The sequence below is a fragment of the Vitis riparia genome, chromosome 5, assembly GCF_004353265.1.
Source record: "Vitis riparia cultivar Riparia Gloire de Montpellier isolate 1030 chromosome 5, EGFV_Vit.rip_1.0, whole genome shotgun sequence".
Classification (NCBI taxonomy): Eukaryota; Viridiplantae; Streptophyta; class Magnoliopsida; order Vitales; family Vitaceae; genus Vitis; species Vitis riparia.
In genome coordinates, this window is record NC_048435.1 from 10061654 (window position 1) to 10078615 (window position 16962).

At 33.3% G+C, this 16962-nt stretch overlaps 1 protein-coding gene across 4 annotated transcripts in view; it reads left to right on the top strand.

The window, feature by feature from the left end:
* The first annotated feature begins 4043 nt into the window (after positions 1-4043).
* LOC117914233 (myosin-6-like) overlaps positions 4044-16962 on the top strand; it is a 120330-nt gene continuing 107411 nt past the window's right edge. For 2 of the 4 annotated variants that reach the window (XM_034829473.1, XM_034829476.1), the window contains exons 1-2: positions 4045-4523; positions 5858-5986. In XM_034829473.1, the coding sequence (XP_034685364.1) occupies positions 4521-4523; positions 5858-5986 (132 nt within the window). In that variant the 5' untranslated portion in view covers positions 4045-4520. Of the gene's footprint in view, positions 4524-5857; positions 5987-16962 lie in introns of all 4 variants that reach the window. The other 2 variants (XM_034829475.1, XM_034829474.1) reach the window with 2 other exon arrangements.

Below are 16962 nucleotides of genomic sequence, written 5' to 3' on the forward strand. Positions count from 1 at the left end.
GATAATGCCATCGTGGTAAATAAGTTGTCGTTAGTCACGTTAAAAAAGCGCTTCCCCAGGGTTAGGTTATGGGTGGGGCCAATGGTTTGTTGATATGTCATGGGATAAGTTTTGAAGGAGAAAATCATCGATTCAATATTTAAGTTTATTATTATTATGCACACGGAATATGATTAAAATACTCATTTCTTATCTCTTATTATTAAAATTGAACAAATAATTAAATTAAAATTAAAAAAAAAAAAGAAGAAATTAAGGCCAAATAATCTAAATCTATTTGAAGGTATCACCTTAAGTGGAAAAGTCCATAATTCTCAAGTTCATCACCAATCCAATATTCATTTTAATGAAATGATCATATTTTAAATTTTACTTTTTAAAAAGGATTATGCTATGCAACTACTTGCTTGTAAAAATCAAACTTTACCATTAAATTTATAGTTATTATATTAAGATTATAGGATTAATTAGCTAAGGGAAACTCTTTATATTATAAATAGGATGCTAACAAGGGGGGTTTGGATGGTTTACTCTCACTTTAATCTCATCTCATTTATTCAAAATAATTTTCATATTTGCTCCATTAAAAAATAATAAAATGGGTATGAGGGCATGAGAAATAAAAAATTAAAATATTATAATTTTTTTAAACTTATTTTTTAAAAAAGTAATTTTTTTATTACTTCATATATATTAAGAATAGGAAAAATAAATTAAATTTAAAATTAATTTAACACATAAATGGGATAGGTAGGAGGAAACAAGTCAATAACCGAACATGTTTCGAATTTAAATATATATATCAAACTCACCCCTAACTCGTTTATCAAATTTCAAAACATTAGGAGTAAGATGGTACGAGTACTAAAAAAAAAACCACTCAATTGTCATCCCTAATCACAATTAGGAAAATATTATTTTTAATAAAATTTTTTTAAAGAATTTAATTTAGATTTGACTTTAATTCAAAATTTTAGCTAAACTTAAAAATAAAAAATATCATTAATGAGGTATGAGTACTTAAACTGAATTATGTCTTAAATAAAATCAATTCACGTCTTAAATATAATTAATTCACATCTTTATAAGATGAAATTACCTTCTAAAAAAACTCATACCACGGGGTAGGCAAAATTCAATATTGATACATTTTTAGTTAACTCAAGAACCGAAGCAAGTTCATCTGTTTTGATTCAATGGAACTAGCTAAAATGAATTTAACTATTGAACTAAATCAACTTGATTTAACATCAGTTTAGTTTGGTCCAATTTATTTAGATTGGGAAAAAATTGACTCACATTTTCTAGAGAGATAACAATTGAATCTAGAAACTATCTCCAACCTTTCTAAATACTTGAAATAAAACTTTTCAAGTATTAAAAAAGATAAAAACACTTCCTAGAATTTAGGCATTATGATTGGGAAAAGTAGTAGATGACAGAGGATTTATTTCAAGTTACTTTATCTTTGTAAATGATAATCTAGTCACGTGGAAAAAAAAAAAAAAAACATGAGTGAGTTGAATGTAGGAGTATGACACTTGGGCTTTGTGAAGCCTTATGGCTAAGATTTCTCTTGAAAGATTTGGGCTATCCATCTAAACAACCAATTTGACCATATTGTGATAATAAAGCAAAATGTGATATTGCCTTTATTTTATTTGAGGTAAACAGAATCTTCATTAAGAAGTTTAATGAAAAAATAGTGTGGCTATTTGAGGTTTGATTATGAGGTCAATTGGCCAATATCCTCACCAGAGCGGTCTCAATTCGAGTGTTTTCAAAGTTTTTAGGCAGATTAGACATGTGTGACATTTATGGCCAACATGAGGGAAAGTATCGAGATTATCAATTATCCTTGTAATATACTTGGTAACTTTTTCCCTAATTGAGACAAAAATTTACCTTTAATATATATATATATATATATATATATATATATATATATATATATATATATATATATATATATATATATATATATATATGGAAGTAAACAATAGGTATAAACAATAACTAATAAGTTCTTATTAGATAAAGATCACCATTAATTGAATTCTCCATAATTATAATTAAAATGATGTTATTCCGTCTTTTTTGCTTACCACTTAAAGTATATATCATTATAAATAGAAAAAAATTCTTTAGACTATCATCAACCACAAAATGAAATATGGATTTCTAGTTTGTTTAGACTTTGGAGTGTGCTTTAGGAGGGCTTGAAGTAGCTTGGAAGCAATTTTATTTTTATATTCAAAAGTCAAGGGTTCGTTTGACTTCTGAAACCTGTTTTTAAAAATTAATTTTTATTCTTTAACTTAAAAACTATTTTTAAAAACAGGGTTAAACAAGCCCATATTTTTCTTCTATTTTAAAAAATCGGTGAAAACAAGAAAACAACTCTTACTTGTTTTCTAAAAATTGTTTTCTATTTCACTTTGTTTTTAAAAATTGTTTTCAAAGAATAACCATCAAACAGCATTAGAAATTTTTAAAAATAGAAAACTATTTTTAAATCACATGATCATAGTTATGCCCACCATAAGTAATAATTTAGTTCAAAATTTGAAAATTAGTTATAATTTCATGATCATAGTTAGATTTAGTAGATGAATGACATGACAAACTAGATCAATCATATAATTATTGCATTGTGTATATGGGCATAGTTATAAATTATTTGGTGAGTATGATAATAGACAACTTAATAAAGTGGAGCATTGAATACTTCATTATACTTGGAGATGGCTCCTTTTCATAATGATAGAAATTCATCAATATTTCATATTTTCCCCATAATGACTAGATTGCCAATTGATTTTGGATCATATATTTGAAATTGGAGTATAGGTTGGAAGGTCGCTTTTGAGGATGTTGGATTTGCCTCCTCTCATTTTTTTCTTTCTCCCATCCAATCTAATAAACCATGTGAAAGGGAGATGATGATCCTTGAATATCACACAATAACTAGAAGACAACAAAAGGAAAAAATAAAATAAAATAAATTTGATAGTTCTAAACCATTGAATGGCATTTGATTCTAATAATAAAAAATTTGAATAATATTAATTATTGGAAAAAAAATTGAAAATTATTTCATCAAATAATATAATTTGAAAATAGTTGTATGTTCTTTAAATTGAAAATAGTTTTTTAATTTAGAAAACACATTTAATAAATTTTAAAATAGTTTTTTTTTTTGTGTGTGAATTTATTATGAAAATATCAAAATATGGTGATTGTCCATAACAAATTTTAGGTATTTTTAAATATTTTGTAGATTATTTTAAAAAGAATTAGAAATATGTAAAATTAGACGACAACTTTTAAATATTTTTTGTAGATTTATTTGAAAAAGTAGAAATATGAAAAATTAGTCCATAACTTTTGCATTATACATAAGTATTAGTATCTTCATATAAAATAAAGTGAAAAAAATATTTATAATAGTTGAGATTTAAAATATAATTTTAATCTAAAAAATAATTAATAATTATTTTTAAATACAATATAAAAAACTTATTTTTTAGAATTACTTTAAAAAATTTAGAAAACATGCCCAAACCATGATTCAAAATATGAGGCCCCGGTCATGACCAGGTTGTCGGTTGATTTTGGATCATGTATTTGAAATTGGAGCTAACTATAAGTTGAAAAGTCCCTCTCAAGAATATTGGATTTGCAAAAAAAAAAATCATAATTCTAAACCATTGAATTGCATTTGATTCTAATAATAACAAACGTGAATATTATAAATTTATTTGAAGAAAATTGGAAATTATTTTATTTCATAATTAATAAAATTTAAAAATAATTGTTTTACCCAAATTCAATAAGACTGCGAAATGGGCGGATTTGTTGCAAGAGCACGGTGGAGATGAGGTGCCGTGGATAAAAACCCCTTCAATTAAATTCATCCACGGTGACAGTACGTTGAAAGGTGGAGTTTAATAAGCACAGCGTCCACAGTAAAATCCATGGTTGGCGGAGTTGCAAAAATACAAACAAAGAAGGGGCATTTCCGGAAATTGGCGATGGATGTCCAGTTTACGCCTTCACGTTGTTCCGCTTTTGGCACGCAAGAAAGGGAGAGAAAGAGAAAGAGAAAGAGAAAGAAAGAGCGAGAAAATAAGGGAGAAAAGTTGCAGAGGAGGTCTGCTTCGGTCTTCTTCTTCCCAAGCTGGGGCTTAAAGGTCCATCATTGGAACCTCTGCAACAATACTTCCCCATATGTAGAGCAAACGCAACGTATTCCAATCCGCGTACTTAGAATCGAACCGCGGAATGCCGTATAGTTCAGAGGGAGGGACAATAAGGAGGGAGAAACAGTCGTCTAATGTGTCTGCATTATTCGGACCAATCTTGTAGCGGTTGGGGCAAATACCGGATCTTGTCAATCTGTTTCTGTTGGATTGAATGAATCTTTTATTTCGTGGACATTGTGCGGTTCTTCTCCAACACAGCGTCGAGACAGAATAAGCTGAGGCGCCGATCCGATTCCGGTTAATTTTTGTCTGAAAATGGTATTCTTATACAATCTTATGGCATTTTCTTTCTTTTCGACGTCTGGGATTTCTGTTAATTATTCACAATTTCCACATATTTTATTTTCAAATATTTATGTTATTTTTGATATATTTGAGGTCAATGTAGAATCGGTGCCTCTTTGAGAGCGGAAATGAGGATTAAGTTCTTCATTTTCTGGTGCTTTGTGTGTCCGTGTCTATGTTAGCGTGTAGGAAACTGTTTGGCAATAGTTTGTTGCTCGTGCTGTAATTTATGGTCTGGAAGTTTGACGAATGTAAATGTATTTAAGTTCAATTTTGTAGTTCTGGTGGGCAATTTTTTTGTATACCTCTTTGTTCGTCTCTTTTAATAAATTATTATTTTTGCCTACCAAAAGAAAGAGAGAAAACTATGGTATTACATTGTTCAGTCATTCATATTGTGATATTTGAGATTTTTGGATGGTGAATGACTCATGGCTTTGGTTTCTGTCAATGCTTTTCTGTTAATTGTAATAAGTGATTCAGACCAGTCTATGCTTGGATTATATTCTTGCACCGGTGGGGCCTCAATTTGCTTCCCCGTCCTCCTTTCTGAACCAGAATCAGATGCGGCAAACCTTATCCCAATTATTTTGTGACTGAGCTGTTGTGGTTTGAGATGATCTAAAGTCTGACTCTACCTTTGTGAAGTGATGCAAAATGTTTTTTCCCGGTTTTTGATTTATTGAAATTTCTTGTGCAGTGATCTTTGGTGAGTTATCAAGCTCAATGTAATTGTCTGGTGCTATTTAGAAATAGACTAAGAACGCTGAAAGAATCCTGCATTTTTTGTTGTTGATACTGTACTTTGAAATGGATGATGGGCCCGATAGATTTGTTCAAAAACTTGCCCAATGTGGCAAGAAACTATCTTCAGACTTGAAAACCTTGAGAAATCCAATTGCTCACTACCATTATTAATTGATGGCCATTTATTAACTACCATTATTAATTAATGGGCATTTATTATTGTTATTATTATTAACATTTTTTCATCTTCTTATTTGTTAACTTTCTTTACTCTCCCCCTAATGTAGGGTCTTTGCTCTGGTAATCAATATTAACAGTGAAGATACTAAATAGCCTTGTGTATCTCATGCTGCATCAACATTACCTGATTTATCAATTGAATGTTGCTCATTTGCATGCATGGAGTTTCGTGCTGCATCAACATTACCTGATTTATCAATTAAATGTTGCTCATTTGCATGCATGGAGTCCTTTTTTTCCTGTTGTTGCCTATATCATTCTTAGAGAGGGTTTATCATGCTTTTTGATCGATTTTGTTTGTGATCACATTTAATATGCAGTCTGTTCCAGTCAAAGTAGTGGTTGGGTCTCACGTTTGGGTGGAGGACCCTGAGATAGCTTGGATAGATGGAGAAGTTGTGGAAGTTAATGGTGAAGAAATTAAAATAATCTGTACATCAGGGAAGACGGTGAGTGTTGCTTCTTAGGAATTCTTTCAAACAGTAGGTTGTCATTATTTATGGATTAAGTATTTGTTCCTATATTTTGATGTCTACATCTAATGATTGATGTTATGTTATAATTTTAATACTGGTTAAAATACTTGTAGCATGAAGGATTTAATTGATGCATCAGCCCAGGATCAATTTTAATATGTGGATGTAGCAATTGGACTTGAATAGATTTTAATGTAGGACTAGTTTTTAACCAGAACATTTGAAGTTAGAGAAGTTAATCCATAGTTGTTAAAACACCCAAGCAATGTGTCACAATAGTTATAAGTTCACAAATGTTTGCCTAAAGTATGGAGAAATTCTAAAAGAACTACATTTACGAAAACATCTTTTGGAAAAACTACAGTCCAAGCAGGAAGGAAAAGGGAAAGGGTTGTGGCTCTTAAGAAACTTAGTTCTACTCAATGGGTGGAAGACTCCAAAAGGTTGCAAGGGAGTAGTTCTTAAGGTGAAGTTTGAAGGTGTAGAAAGAAATTGCATGGCTATGTGTAGAACCATGATTAGGAGAGTGCATATTGTTCGAGACTCTATATCTTCAAAGTGACTTATTATGTTGAAAGACTACCTTAATTGGCAATTGGTTAAAAACATTCTCTTTCCATTTTTAGTTCTGATAAAGATAGTGATGTTATGTTGTGGTCAAGGATGAAAATATCGGTAATCATGGATATATCGGTTTTTCGATTTTATGGATATATCGACAGATATTTTGGAAAAAAATATCGGTAGACCTTAAATTGATCAAAACTCATGGAAATATAAGAAAAACCTCATAGAAATGTAATTAGAAGTATAATAGACATTTTAAATTTGTTTTGTTAAAGAATTTGATATATGTATGATATAATTTATCATATTTGATAATAATATTGTATGTATCGATAAAAAATATGAATTTTGTAAGCGTATATTTATTATTAAATTACATCAAATATTATTCCACAATAATATTATGATATTTAATTATAATATGTCTAATTTTAAAATATAGTTAATATTAAAATTATGATCCATTTAATTCAATTGTATCTAATAATATAAAATAAATGATGATATATGTATAAATTTTTTAATATTTATATTTCTATATTTAATTAATATATAAATGATATAAAAAAAGTTAAGAAAATTATCACCATAATTTTTATATTTTTAGTGGTCAATTAAATTAAATTTAAAAATCAAATAATTAGAATTAATTTGTTTGTTAAAATATTTTGTTTTTATCATGGTATGAGTACATATTTATTCTAGTATATGTTTTGTAATATATGGCAAGGTAGCCCAATGGTGAGTAGGGGGCTATGAAGGCTTGTTTAGGCTTGGGTTTGAGTCATGTGCCTTGCAAGTCAAAATTTGGATTTTTTTCATTTGAGTTTTCACTGGGCAGCCCCAAAAGATAGGTGATTTTTTGCTGAAAAATTGGTGCTTAAATTCAAAAACCGGCGTTTTTTTTTTTTTTTCCACAGTTTCATCGATTTCTTGGTAGAAACCGATATATTGCCGAGATATTGGCGAAACACACCAATTTTTTTTTTGGAAATTTCACCCTTTTGACATTTCGCCACCCTATTTTGTTTCCACGACCACCGAAACGCGATATTTCAACAAAATTTCGCCGAAAGTTTTGGAAATTTTCATTCTTGGTTGTGGTACTATTGTCTAGGAAATCCTAGTTTCTTGCATCTCAAAAAACTCTTTCTATCATTAATCACTAAAAGTTTGGATTTTTTCAATGTAAAATTTGTCACTTAGCCAAGCATGTTCGTATGTCATATCCAATTCAACCATACAAGTCATCTCATCCTTTTTCCATAATACATAGTGATATTTGGAGGTCGTTTAAGATAAAGAACATAATAGGGACTAGATGGTTTGTGTCCTTTGTAGATGATTGATTATACTGGAATTTCTTGGATATTCCTGGTGAAAGACAAATCAGAAGTGGGTCAAATTTTCAAAATTTTTATAACATGATATAAGCCCAATTCCATGTCAAAATACAAGTATTGAAAACTGACAATACTAGAAATTATCTCAATTCTTTCCTAGGGGAACTCTTATTAAGAAAAGGTATAGTTCATCAAAGTGCTTGTATTAATATTCCTTAACAAAATGAGATAGCTGAGTGAAAATGCACAAATTGCCCAAAAAATGCACTAGGGGCCCACTCTTCAAAGGCTAAAAGGTTCTTTTATGTATTCATTCCTTCGACATTAATAGATTTCATTGATTGGGTGGAATCCTTTTGAGGGAGGGGTTGTTTCTTGTATATCCTTTTAGACAATTTTTTGTTTTATCTGCAAGGGGGTGAGTGTATCTTTCTTGTATACCATGGGCTGCTATTTCAACGCCTCTTTTTAATACAATTACTCTTCTTTACTTATAAAAAGAAAAAGAAAAAAAGGATAGCCGAGTGAAAGAATAGACACTTGCTAGAAGTTGCAAGGGCCCTTATGTTCTCCACCCATGTCCCAAAGAGTTTTTAGGGAGAAGTTGTACTTATTGCAACCTATCTCATCAATAGAAAGCTTTCCCGTGTCTTGAGTTTCCAAACACCATGTATAGTCTTTCTCAAATCATATTTTAGGACTCGACTCATCTCTTCCATTCCATCTAAATTATTTGGCAACTCAGCCTTTTTTCACGTTTCCCAACAACATTGAAGGAAGCTTGATCCCAGGGCTACTAAGTGTATTTTCCTAGGATACTCTCCAAACCAGAAAGGCTATAAGTGTTACTCTCTTGTTACAAAAAAGTTCTATAATGCCATGGATGTGACATTCTTTAGAAATTATTGAATCTGCAGACAATTGAGCCAAGTACTTCTCGTTGCCTAATCTGTGCATGAAGCATGGGGAATCAACAGATCATCTTTTCTTATATTGCTCTTTGACGATGGGGTTGTGGCGCAGATTATTTCAGTTAGCCAAGATGGATTGGGTCTCCCCGATGAGCATCTTTGACATGCTGTCCATCAATTATTATGGTTCTGGTTTATCTAAGAGAGGGATAGTGTTGTGGCAAGTTGCGAGCATCGCTTTAATTTGGGTTGTGTGGCGGGAAAGAAACACGAGGATTTTTGAGGATAAAGCAAGAAATTCAGAGTATCTTTGGGATTCTATTTATTTCCTTGCTTCTCTTTGGACTTTCTGTTCCAAGGTTTTTAAGGGGACTCCCCTTAATGTGTTACAGCTTGACTAGTTAGCGGTGTGTAATTCCAAAGGGTTGGTCTAATCTAGAGAGTTTGTTTGTTTTTACTGTGTACTTTCTTGTTTTTGTATTCTTGTAGTTTAGTTTTCTTTGGTGAGAGGATTTCTCATCGTTCTCTTGTACTTCTTTTTTTCTATCATTATATCCATTTGTCGTTTCCTATAAAAAAAAAAAGAGTTCATTGTCTACTCAAGGAAAAAGTAGAAGTCTTTAAGAAGATATAGATCAACAAACACATCTTGGGCTAAAATTGAATTGAATTTGGTCTTAAAAGAGGCACTCTTTGGTAACATTGAAACTAATCCTAATGAGTCAGAAGATGATGAACTCAAGTTGCCAATTGCCAAAAGGAAAGGAGTAAGATCTTGCATAAATCATCCGATTTATAATTTCATCTCCTGTATGAGTTTGTCACCAGGTTTTCGGGCTTTTGTTACCAGCCTTATGAATATTCGGCTTTCCAACAATATCTAGGAAGCCTTACAAATGCTTGACTATAAGACAACCATTAAGGAAGAGATTCGAGCTCTTGAAAAAAATGGGAGATGGGAGCTTGTTGAACTTCCAAAAGGAAAGAATTTGATGGGGAGTATGTAAATCTTCATAGTTAAGTACAAAGCAAATGGAAGTGTTGACATATTCAAAGTTTGACTCATTGCTAAGGGATTTATGCAGTCTTACAAAATTAGCTACCAAGAAACCTTTGCTCCAATTGCCAAATTGAACACAGTTAGTGTTTTGTTTTCGTTAGCTATTAACCGAGATTGACTTTTTCATAAATTGGATGTCAAGAATGCCTTTCTCAATGGTGACTTAGAAGAATAAGTGTATATGAAAATTCTTTCAAGATTTGAGATTAAGAAAAACATTTAAAAAGTTTCTAGACTAAAAAAATCCCTATATGGTCACAAGCAGTCTCCTTGAGCTTGGTTTGAATTTTTTACCAAGGTCATAAAGAGGTTTGGTTACTCCTAGTGTTAGTCTAACCACACTTTGTTTGTAAAACACACATATAAGGGAAGAACTGTCATTATCATCGCTTATGTGGATGACATAATCCTGATTAGAGATCATAAGGAAGAAATAGTCAAACTGAAGAGTTTTCTTGCTCATGAGTTTAAAATTAAAGACTTGGGAAATCTCAAATATTTTTTTGGGATGGAAATTGCTAGATCAAAAATGGGTATTGCAGTCTCCCAATGTAAGTATGTTCTAGACTTGCTAAAGGAGACTAGGATGCTTAGTTGTAAACCTGTAGACACACCAATGGACTGCACTATTAAACTAGGAACCGTTGAAGGAAGTGCTCTGGTGGATATAAGGGATATATCAAAGACTTGTGGGGAACTCATCTATCTCTCTCACCTAAGATCGAACATTACTTTTTTCATTCAACATGGTTGGCCAATTAATGAACAATCCAATTGAGAAACATATGAAAGCCATGTAATCGTATACTAAGATATCTCAAAATGACTTCAAGAAAGGGACTCTATTTCCAAAGAACATAGAAAAGAAACACTGAGTTTTTTTAAATGCAGACTGGGCTGACTCCATAACTGACTGAAGATCAATCTTAGGATATTGTACCTACGTATGGGGGAATTTGGTTACTTGACGAAGTAAGAAACAGTCTGCTGTAACTCGGAGCAACGTAGAAGTAGAATTTAGAGCTATGACATATGGAATTTGTTAAGGAATGTGGTTAAAGCGACTCCTAAATGAGCTAAAAATTCTAATAGAAGATTTTATGAAGATGTTTTGTGACAATTAAGCTACCATAAGTATTGCTAAGGACTTGGTTCATCATGATTGGACAAAGCATGTGGAAACAGATCACCATTTTATCAAGGAGAAGATAGAAAAAGGGATAATTTTATTGCTTTAAACTCTAATAGTTCTCTAGACAGTAGACGTCCTAGATGCCCTTATCAAGGCGCTTTCTAGAACCAACTTTGAAGATTTGAGATCCAAGTTGGGAATGATCAACATTTACAACCCGACTTAAGGGAGAATGTGTAAATCCAATGGAAATCTGAAATGTACAACTATGTTAACAACTCTGTTACAACTACAACTCTGTTATAGTTGTGTCATAACTACGTTATAGTTGTGTCACAATTGTGGTATAGTTGCATTTCCCATAATTTTAAAAGGCCTAAGGTGCAAAAATATCCTATAGCTTAGGTGCAAGGTGCAACACAAGGCGGACGCTTGAGTGAAGTGAAATCTGACCTAGTATGCATATCAATTTGATAAAATATGATCTAAAATCCAATCCAGTCAATTAAAAATTTAAGTTTTCAAACATTTAAAAGAAAATTCAACAAAAAGGTAACGAAATTATATAAAATTTAATATACAATTAGAAATTTCAAGAATAAAAGTGTTTAAAAATGAAAAATAAAGTAGATAAGGTATGTCAAGGCGCAAGTCTTGGCAAACAAGGCACTATAGTTAGGGAGTGGTTGTGCCTTAAGCTAGGGAGTGGTATTTCCAGTTCTAACTTTTTCCTTGATTTTATGAGAGACTTTTTCTCCTAAAATTAATGATTAGATTTTTTTTTTCTAAGGCAGATGACCTTAACCATTCATGTATAAATATCGACATTATAATTAGTTTGAATGATAGAGAAAAAGAAGTATTGTTTTTCCCTCAAATTTCACAAATTTCTTCAACATGCTTTCAAGATTATTTACACTTATCCGTTCAAAATAAAGTAGATAAGGCAGGTCTCTTCAACAAGGCACACGTCTTGGCCAGCAAGGCACTATAGTTAGGGAGTGGTATTTCCAGTTCTAACTTATTCCTTGATTTTATGAGAGACTTTTTCTCCTAAAATTAAAGATTAGATTTTTTTTTTCTAAGGCAAATGACCTCAACCATTCATGTATAAATATCGACATTATAATTAGTTTGAATAATAGAGAAAAAGAAGTATTGTTTCTCCCTCAAATTTCACAAATTTCTTCAAAATGCTTTCAAGATTATTTACACTTATTCGTTCTTTACTCACTTAAGACATGATGAACTTCCTATTTCTCCTTCCTTTAGCCACCTTTTGGAAATATTTAGAGTTGCAATCCGCTTCTCTTACCCATCTCACCTTAGTCTTTTGCCTCCAATGCACCTCTTCCCTTAACATCAGATCCTCCATTCCCCATTCCTTAAGGCCTTAAGAGCTGAAAACTTAGGAGATTGATTCCCTTCCTATTTACAAGCATTAAGGCTAATTGTGTCTTGAAGAATATTCTTCTTTCTTTCCTTAAAATCTTTTTGAAAGACACCTTATTCCATTCTTTTAGTTTTGATTTGACAAAGTGTAGCCTTGTTATGAATCTATGACCTTCCCACCCTTCACCTTGAAATTCTCACCACCATAAGCTAAATCTTTCCTTGAACTTTGGGTGGAGTAAACATATGTTCTCAAATTGAAAAGAAGCTAATCCTTACTTTAACATATTTGCTTCTAGGATGGTCGAACAATGGTCAAAGGTTAACTTGGGTAGGACTTCTTGGGGACTTGAGAAGCTTTGCTCCTACTCATTTGAATACAAAAATCTATCCAATCTCTTGCAGATGTGGGATTCTTGCAAATTGGACCAAGTAAAAAAGTGTTCCTAAGAAAGGGGTCGATTAACTCATTTCTAATGGAATTCATTAGAGTTCCTCATGGTAGGGGTTATTTGGAACCACCCATCTTCTCCGAAATTCTCCTTTTGATGCTAAACCACACACCCTCTCACTCAACTCTATCCTATAAATCCTTCTTAAGAGTGGTATTGTTGGGTCTATACACTGAGTTGAGCTAAAAGATCCCATCTCCCTCTAAGTCTAACCTGATTGTAATCGACAAGGATCTTAATATCAACTTTGAGCATCTATACTTGTTTGAATCCCCATATAATCAATACCCCTCTCAAAGCCCCACAAATGGGAGCATGCTACCCATAAACCTCCTATCACTCATCTTACTCTTTGTTTCTTGAGACATCACGATGTTTGGGGATTTATGATGAAGAAAATCCTTAACAATCCTTCTTTTCTTTTTTTAATTTTTATTCTTTGATAAGAAACAACACTTTCATTGGATTGAAATATTAAGTACAAAGAAAGGTGAGAAATCCTTCCAAGAAGTACACAATCTTCTATACAAAGAAGGATAAGAAAGGTCAGTAAGTGCAGACTAGCTCTAAAGGTCAAATTTAACTATAATTCACATAGGTATAAAATCCCCTAAAAAAGGAATCATATATCTAGCTTCACATTTTGCTAATGCATCTATCACATGGTTGCCTAAGTGAGGAGCATAAGAGAAGTAACATCCCGACTCTGCAAAAATGTAAAAAATTGGCGCAAATATTAAACCCCTGCTTGTAGGTTTAGAGAATGCTCTTAATACTTTGCCACCATAATCTCTAATCAACCCTCCAATCCCTAGCTACCCTGGTTTGCCCAAAGAACATCCATCAAAATTTAGTTTAACAAAGCCCACTAGAGGTGGTATTCATTCCCTAAGTTTCTCCTTAGTCAATCTTGTGGTTCTACAAACTAGGTTTCAATCAAATAGAATGAGTCTCAAAGGAATGCCTACAAAAGCTTTACTAGCCTAAAATGAAGAAGAAAAATAAAATAAGCCCCCAAGTGCTTCTTTTCTTTCAAGATCCCAAGCCTTGAATAGTCCAGCTAATGATCTTCATACCAACACTTAAAAGCCCAACCACTTTTGAAGCAGCTCCTATGACGCACCAATACTTTTGGATACAGGTCTGTACTTCTTTTTGAAATACACCTTATCAATGGACCACACACTGCTACTGTCCATAGGGAGACCATTCTCATTGTGCTTGACAAGCTTGACTTTCTTGGTGGCTGAAACTGAATGATAAAGGATGCTCTTGGAATTCTTTGGAAAATTTTAACTGAACTATTCTTGTATCAACATTCTAAGAGGATTTGACCCTTCAATATCTGATTCCTTCCCTTCACTAAAACCATAGAATTCCAAGAGACAGACCTTGTAAAGTGGTACTGATGGCATATTATTATTTATTTATTTTTTTGATAGGAAACCACGCATGAATATATTGATAGAAAAAGAAGTACAATAGAAGGATGAGGAATCCTCTCGCCAAAGGTAAAACTAAACAACACAAAAAGATAACAAGACACTACACTATGTCAACTACGCACAAGCCCCCTTGACTATACCGTCCCATTGGAACTACACACTGCTAGCCAATCTAGTTGTAATATGTTAAGGGGAATGCCCTTAAAAATCGTGGAACAAAAAGCCCAAAAAGAAGCTAGGAAATGAATGGAGTCCCAAATATTCTCTGAATTCCTAGCTTTGTCCTCAAATATCCTAGCATTTCTTTCCCGCCAGACAACCCAAATTAAAGCTATGCACGTGTTTTGCCACAAAACTAACCCTCTCTTGGACTTGCCAAAACCTTTATAATTGATGAACATCATGTCTGAAATGCTTTTCGGAGGAACCCAATCCATCTTGGCTAGCTGAAATAGTCTGTGCCACAACCCCAACGACACAGAACAATGGAGGAAGAGATGATCTGTTGATTCTCCTTGCTCCATACACAACTTACAAATGTCAGGGCTAAGAGCTTTGTGGGGTCTCCTCAATTGTAGCAAGTCATTGGTATTTACCTTCTTGTGTGCCACAAGCCAGACAAAGGCCTTAACTTTGAAAGGGACTTGAGATTTCTATACAAACTTAGTGGGGAAAAATGGAGATGAATCAGGCATTTGGGACAAGGCTGTAAAGAAAGACTTGACTGTAAACAATCCTGAAGACAATAAGGACCAGGATCTCGCATCTGAAGCGGAAGTGGATAAATGCATACAATCAAGAGAGCGCATGAGGTGTTCTAGATCTTCTATCTTAGAATTGGATAGATTACGACGGAAATTAAAGTTCCATGAGAAAGGGCGAGCCGAACCGAGAATTGAATATATAGGAATATTTTTATCCATCAATACTTTAAATGGTCTTGGATATTGGTCTTTGAAGATCTGGTCCCCCCACCACAAATCTTCCAAAAAGCGAATTTTTTTCCCATCTCCTACAACAAACCGAGTATACTTGGAAAAATCCTGAAAGACTTGTGCAATGACCTTCCAAGGACAACGATGTGACCATCTGACTAAAGTGTTGGCATCCCAACCATTTGAGTGTGTCTCGTAGATGCTAAGAATGACCTGATGCCACAGAGTTGTACTCTCCCTAGGAAACCTCCACAACCATTTCCCTAAAAGAGCACGATTCCTTAAAGGAATCTTCCCAAACCCCAAACCCCCTTTTACCCTCGGCTCACACACTGCATCCCAACTAACAAGATGATCTCTTTTACCTTCCCCAACCCCTGACCAAAGAAAATCCCTTTGCATCCTCTCAACTTTTGCAGCCACTGAAGCGGGAATCTTAAACAGAGAAAGAAAGTAGTTAGGGATGTGGGAAAGGCATGAGTGTACAAGAGTTATCCTACCACCGAAAGATAAGTAAGCCTTTTGCCACCGGTTTAATCTCCTAGAGATTCTCTCAATCACTGGATCCCAGAATTCACAAGCAGTTGGATTCCCTCCCAAAGGAAGACCCAGATAAAGTATAGGCCAATCTGAAGCCTTGCAGTCAAGCAACAAGGCTAACCTAGAGAGATGATTTTGATCAAGGTTGATGCCAAAAAGATTACTTTTGTCAAGATTGACCTTAAGCCCAGAAACTTGACCAAACACTAACAATAAACTCGTAAGAGTTTGCAGTTCTTCCGCACTAGAGTTAGCAAAGAGGATGGTATTGTTTGCGAATTGCAGATGGGACACCCTACATCTATTTCTATAGCAACAGTCAGTCTAATTGCATTTGCCTTTATGGACAACCCAATGCATAAAATTAGAGAAGGAAGTATACTAATATTGGGGGCATTTTTTTCTTCTAAACAAACCAACAAATTATACCACTTGTTAGGAATATTTATGTATCATTGAAAAGGAGCACCATCTGCACAGCAGCCATCTGTCTCTCCCATTCTTTTTGTTTGTTTGTGAACAGAAACCAACACCTTCATTCACTAAATGATAAATACAAGAATCATGAGTCTAAGATGTACAAATATTAGTCTGAAAGTAACTGAGTTTCCAGCAACACAAAAAAACTGCCCCCATCCTTGCAAGGAATAAATAGAGATACTTTACATGCTCAAGCGGGGAGAAAATCTCCAACAAAAGAGGCCAAACCCATTGCATCTGTCTGTCACATTCTGATTCTGGAACTATATAGTTTTACCAATAGATTCAACCTTCTAAACTCAGTCAACTGGTACGTTCTTAATAGAATCTATTGGCCACCACCAGAATAGCTTTACATGGTGTAAGATGGTGATTGACAGTGGAGGTTTTTTCTTTCCTTCTTTCTAGAAAATAAATCTCACTGTGTATGCAGAACCTGCTTTTCTCCCTCCTATCAGAATCCTCCAATTATAAAATCGTGTCCTCAGTATCTACAGTAGCTGTCCAAAGATTACCATAGAAGTGGCTTCATCCACAGTAATCTTGTACAATTTTGGAGAAGTGCTACATATAGGAAAATCTCCACGCTCTACTTTTTGGTCAGAATTTAGAATCTGGTCCAAGTATGTATTGAAGTGATTCATTTTACCATAAGACAAGGGAATTCAGACAACTATTACCATTAGAACCAG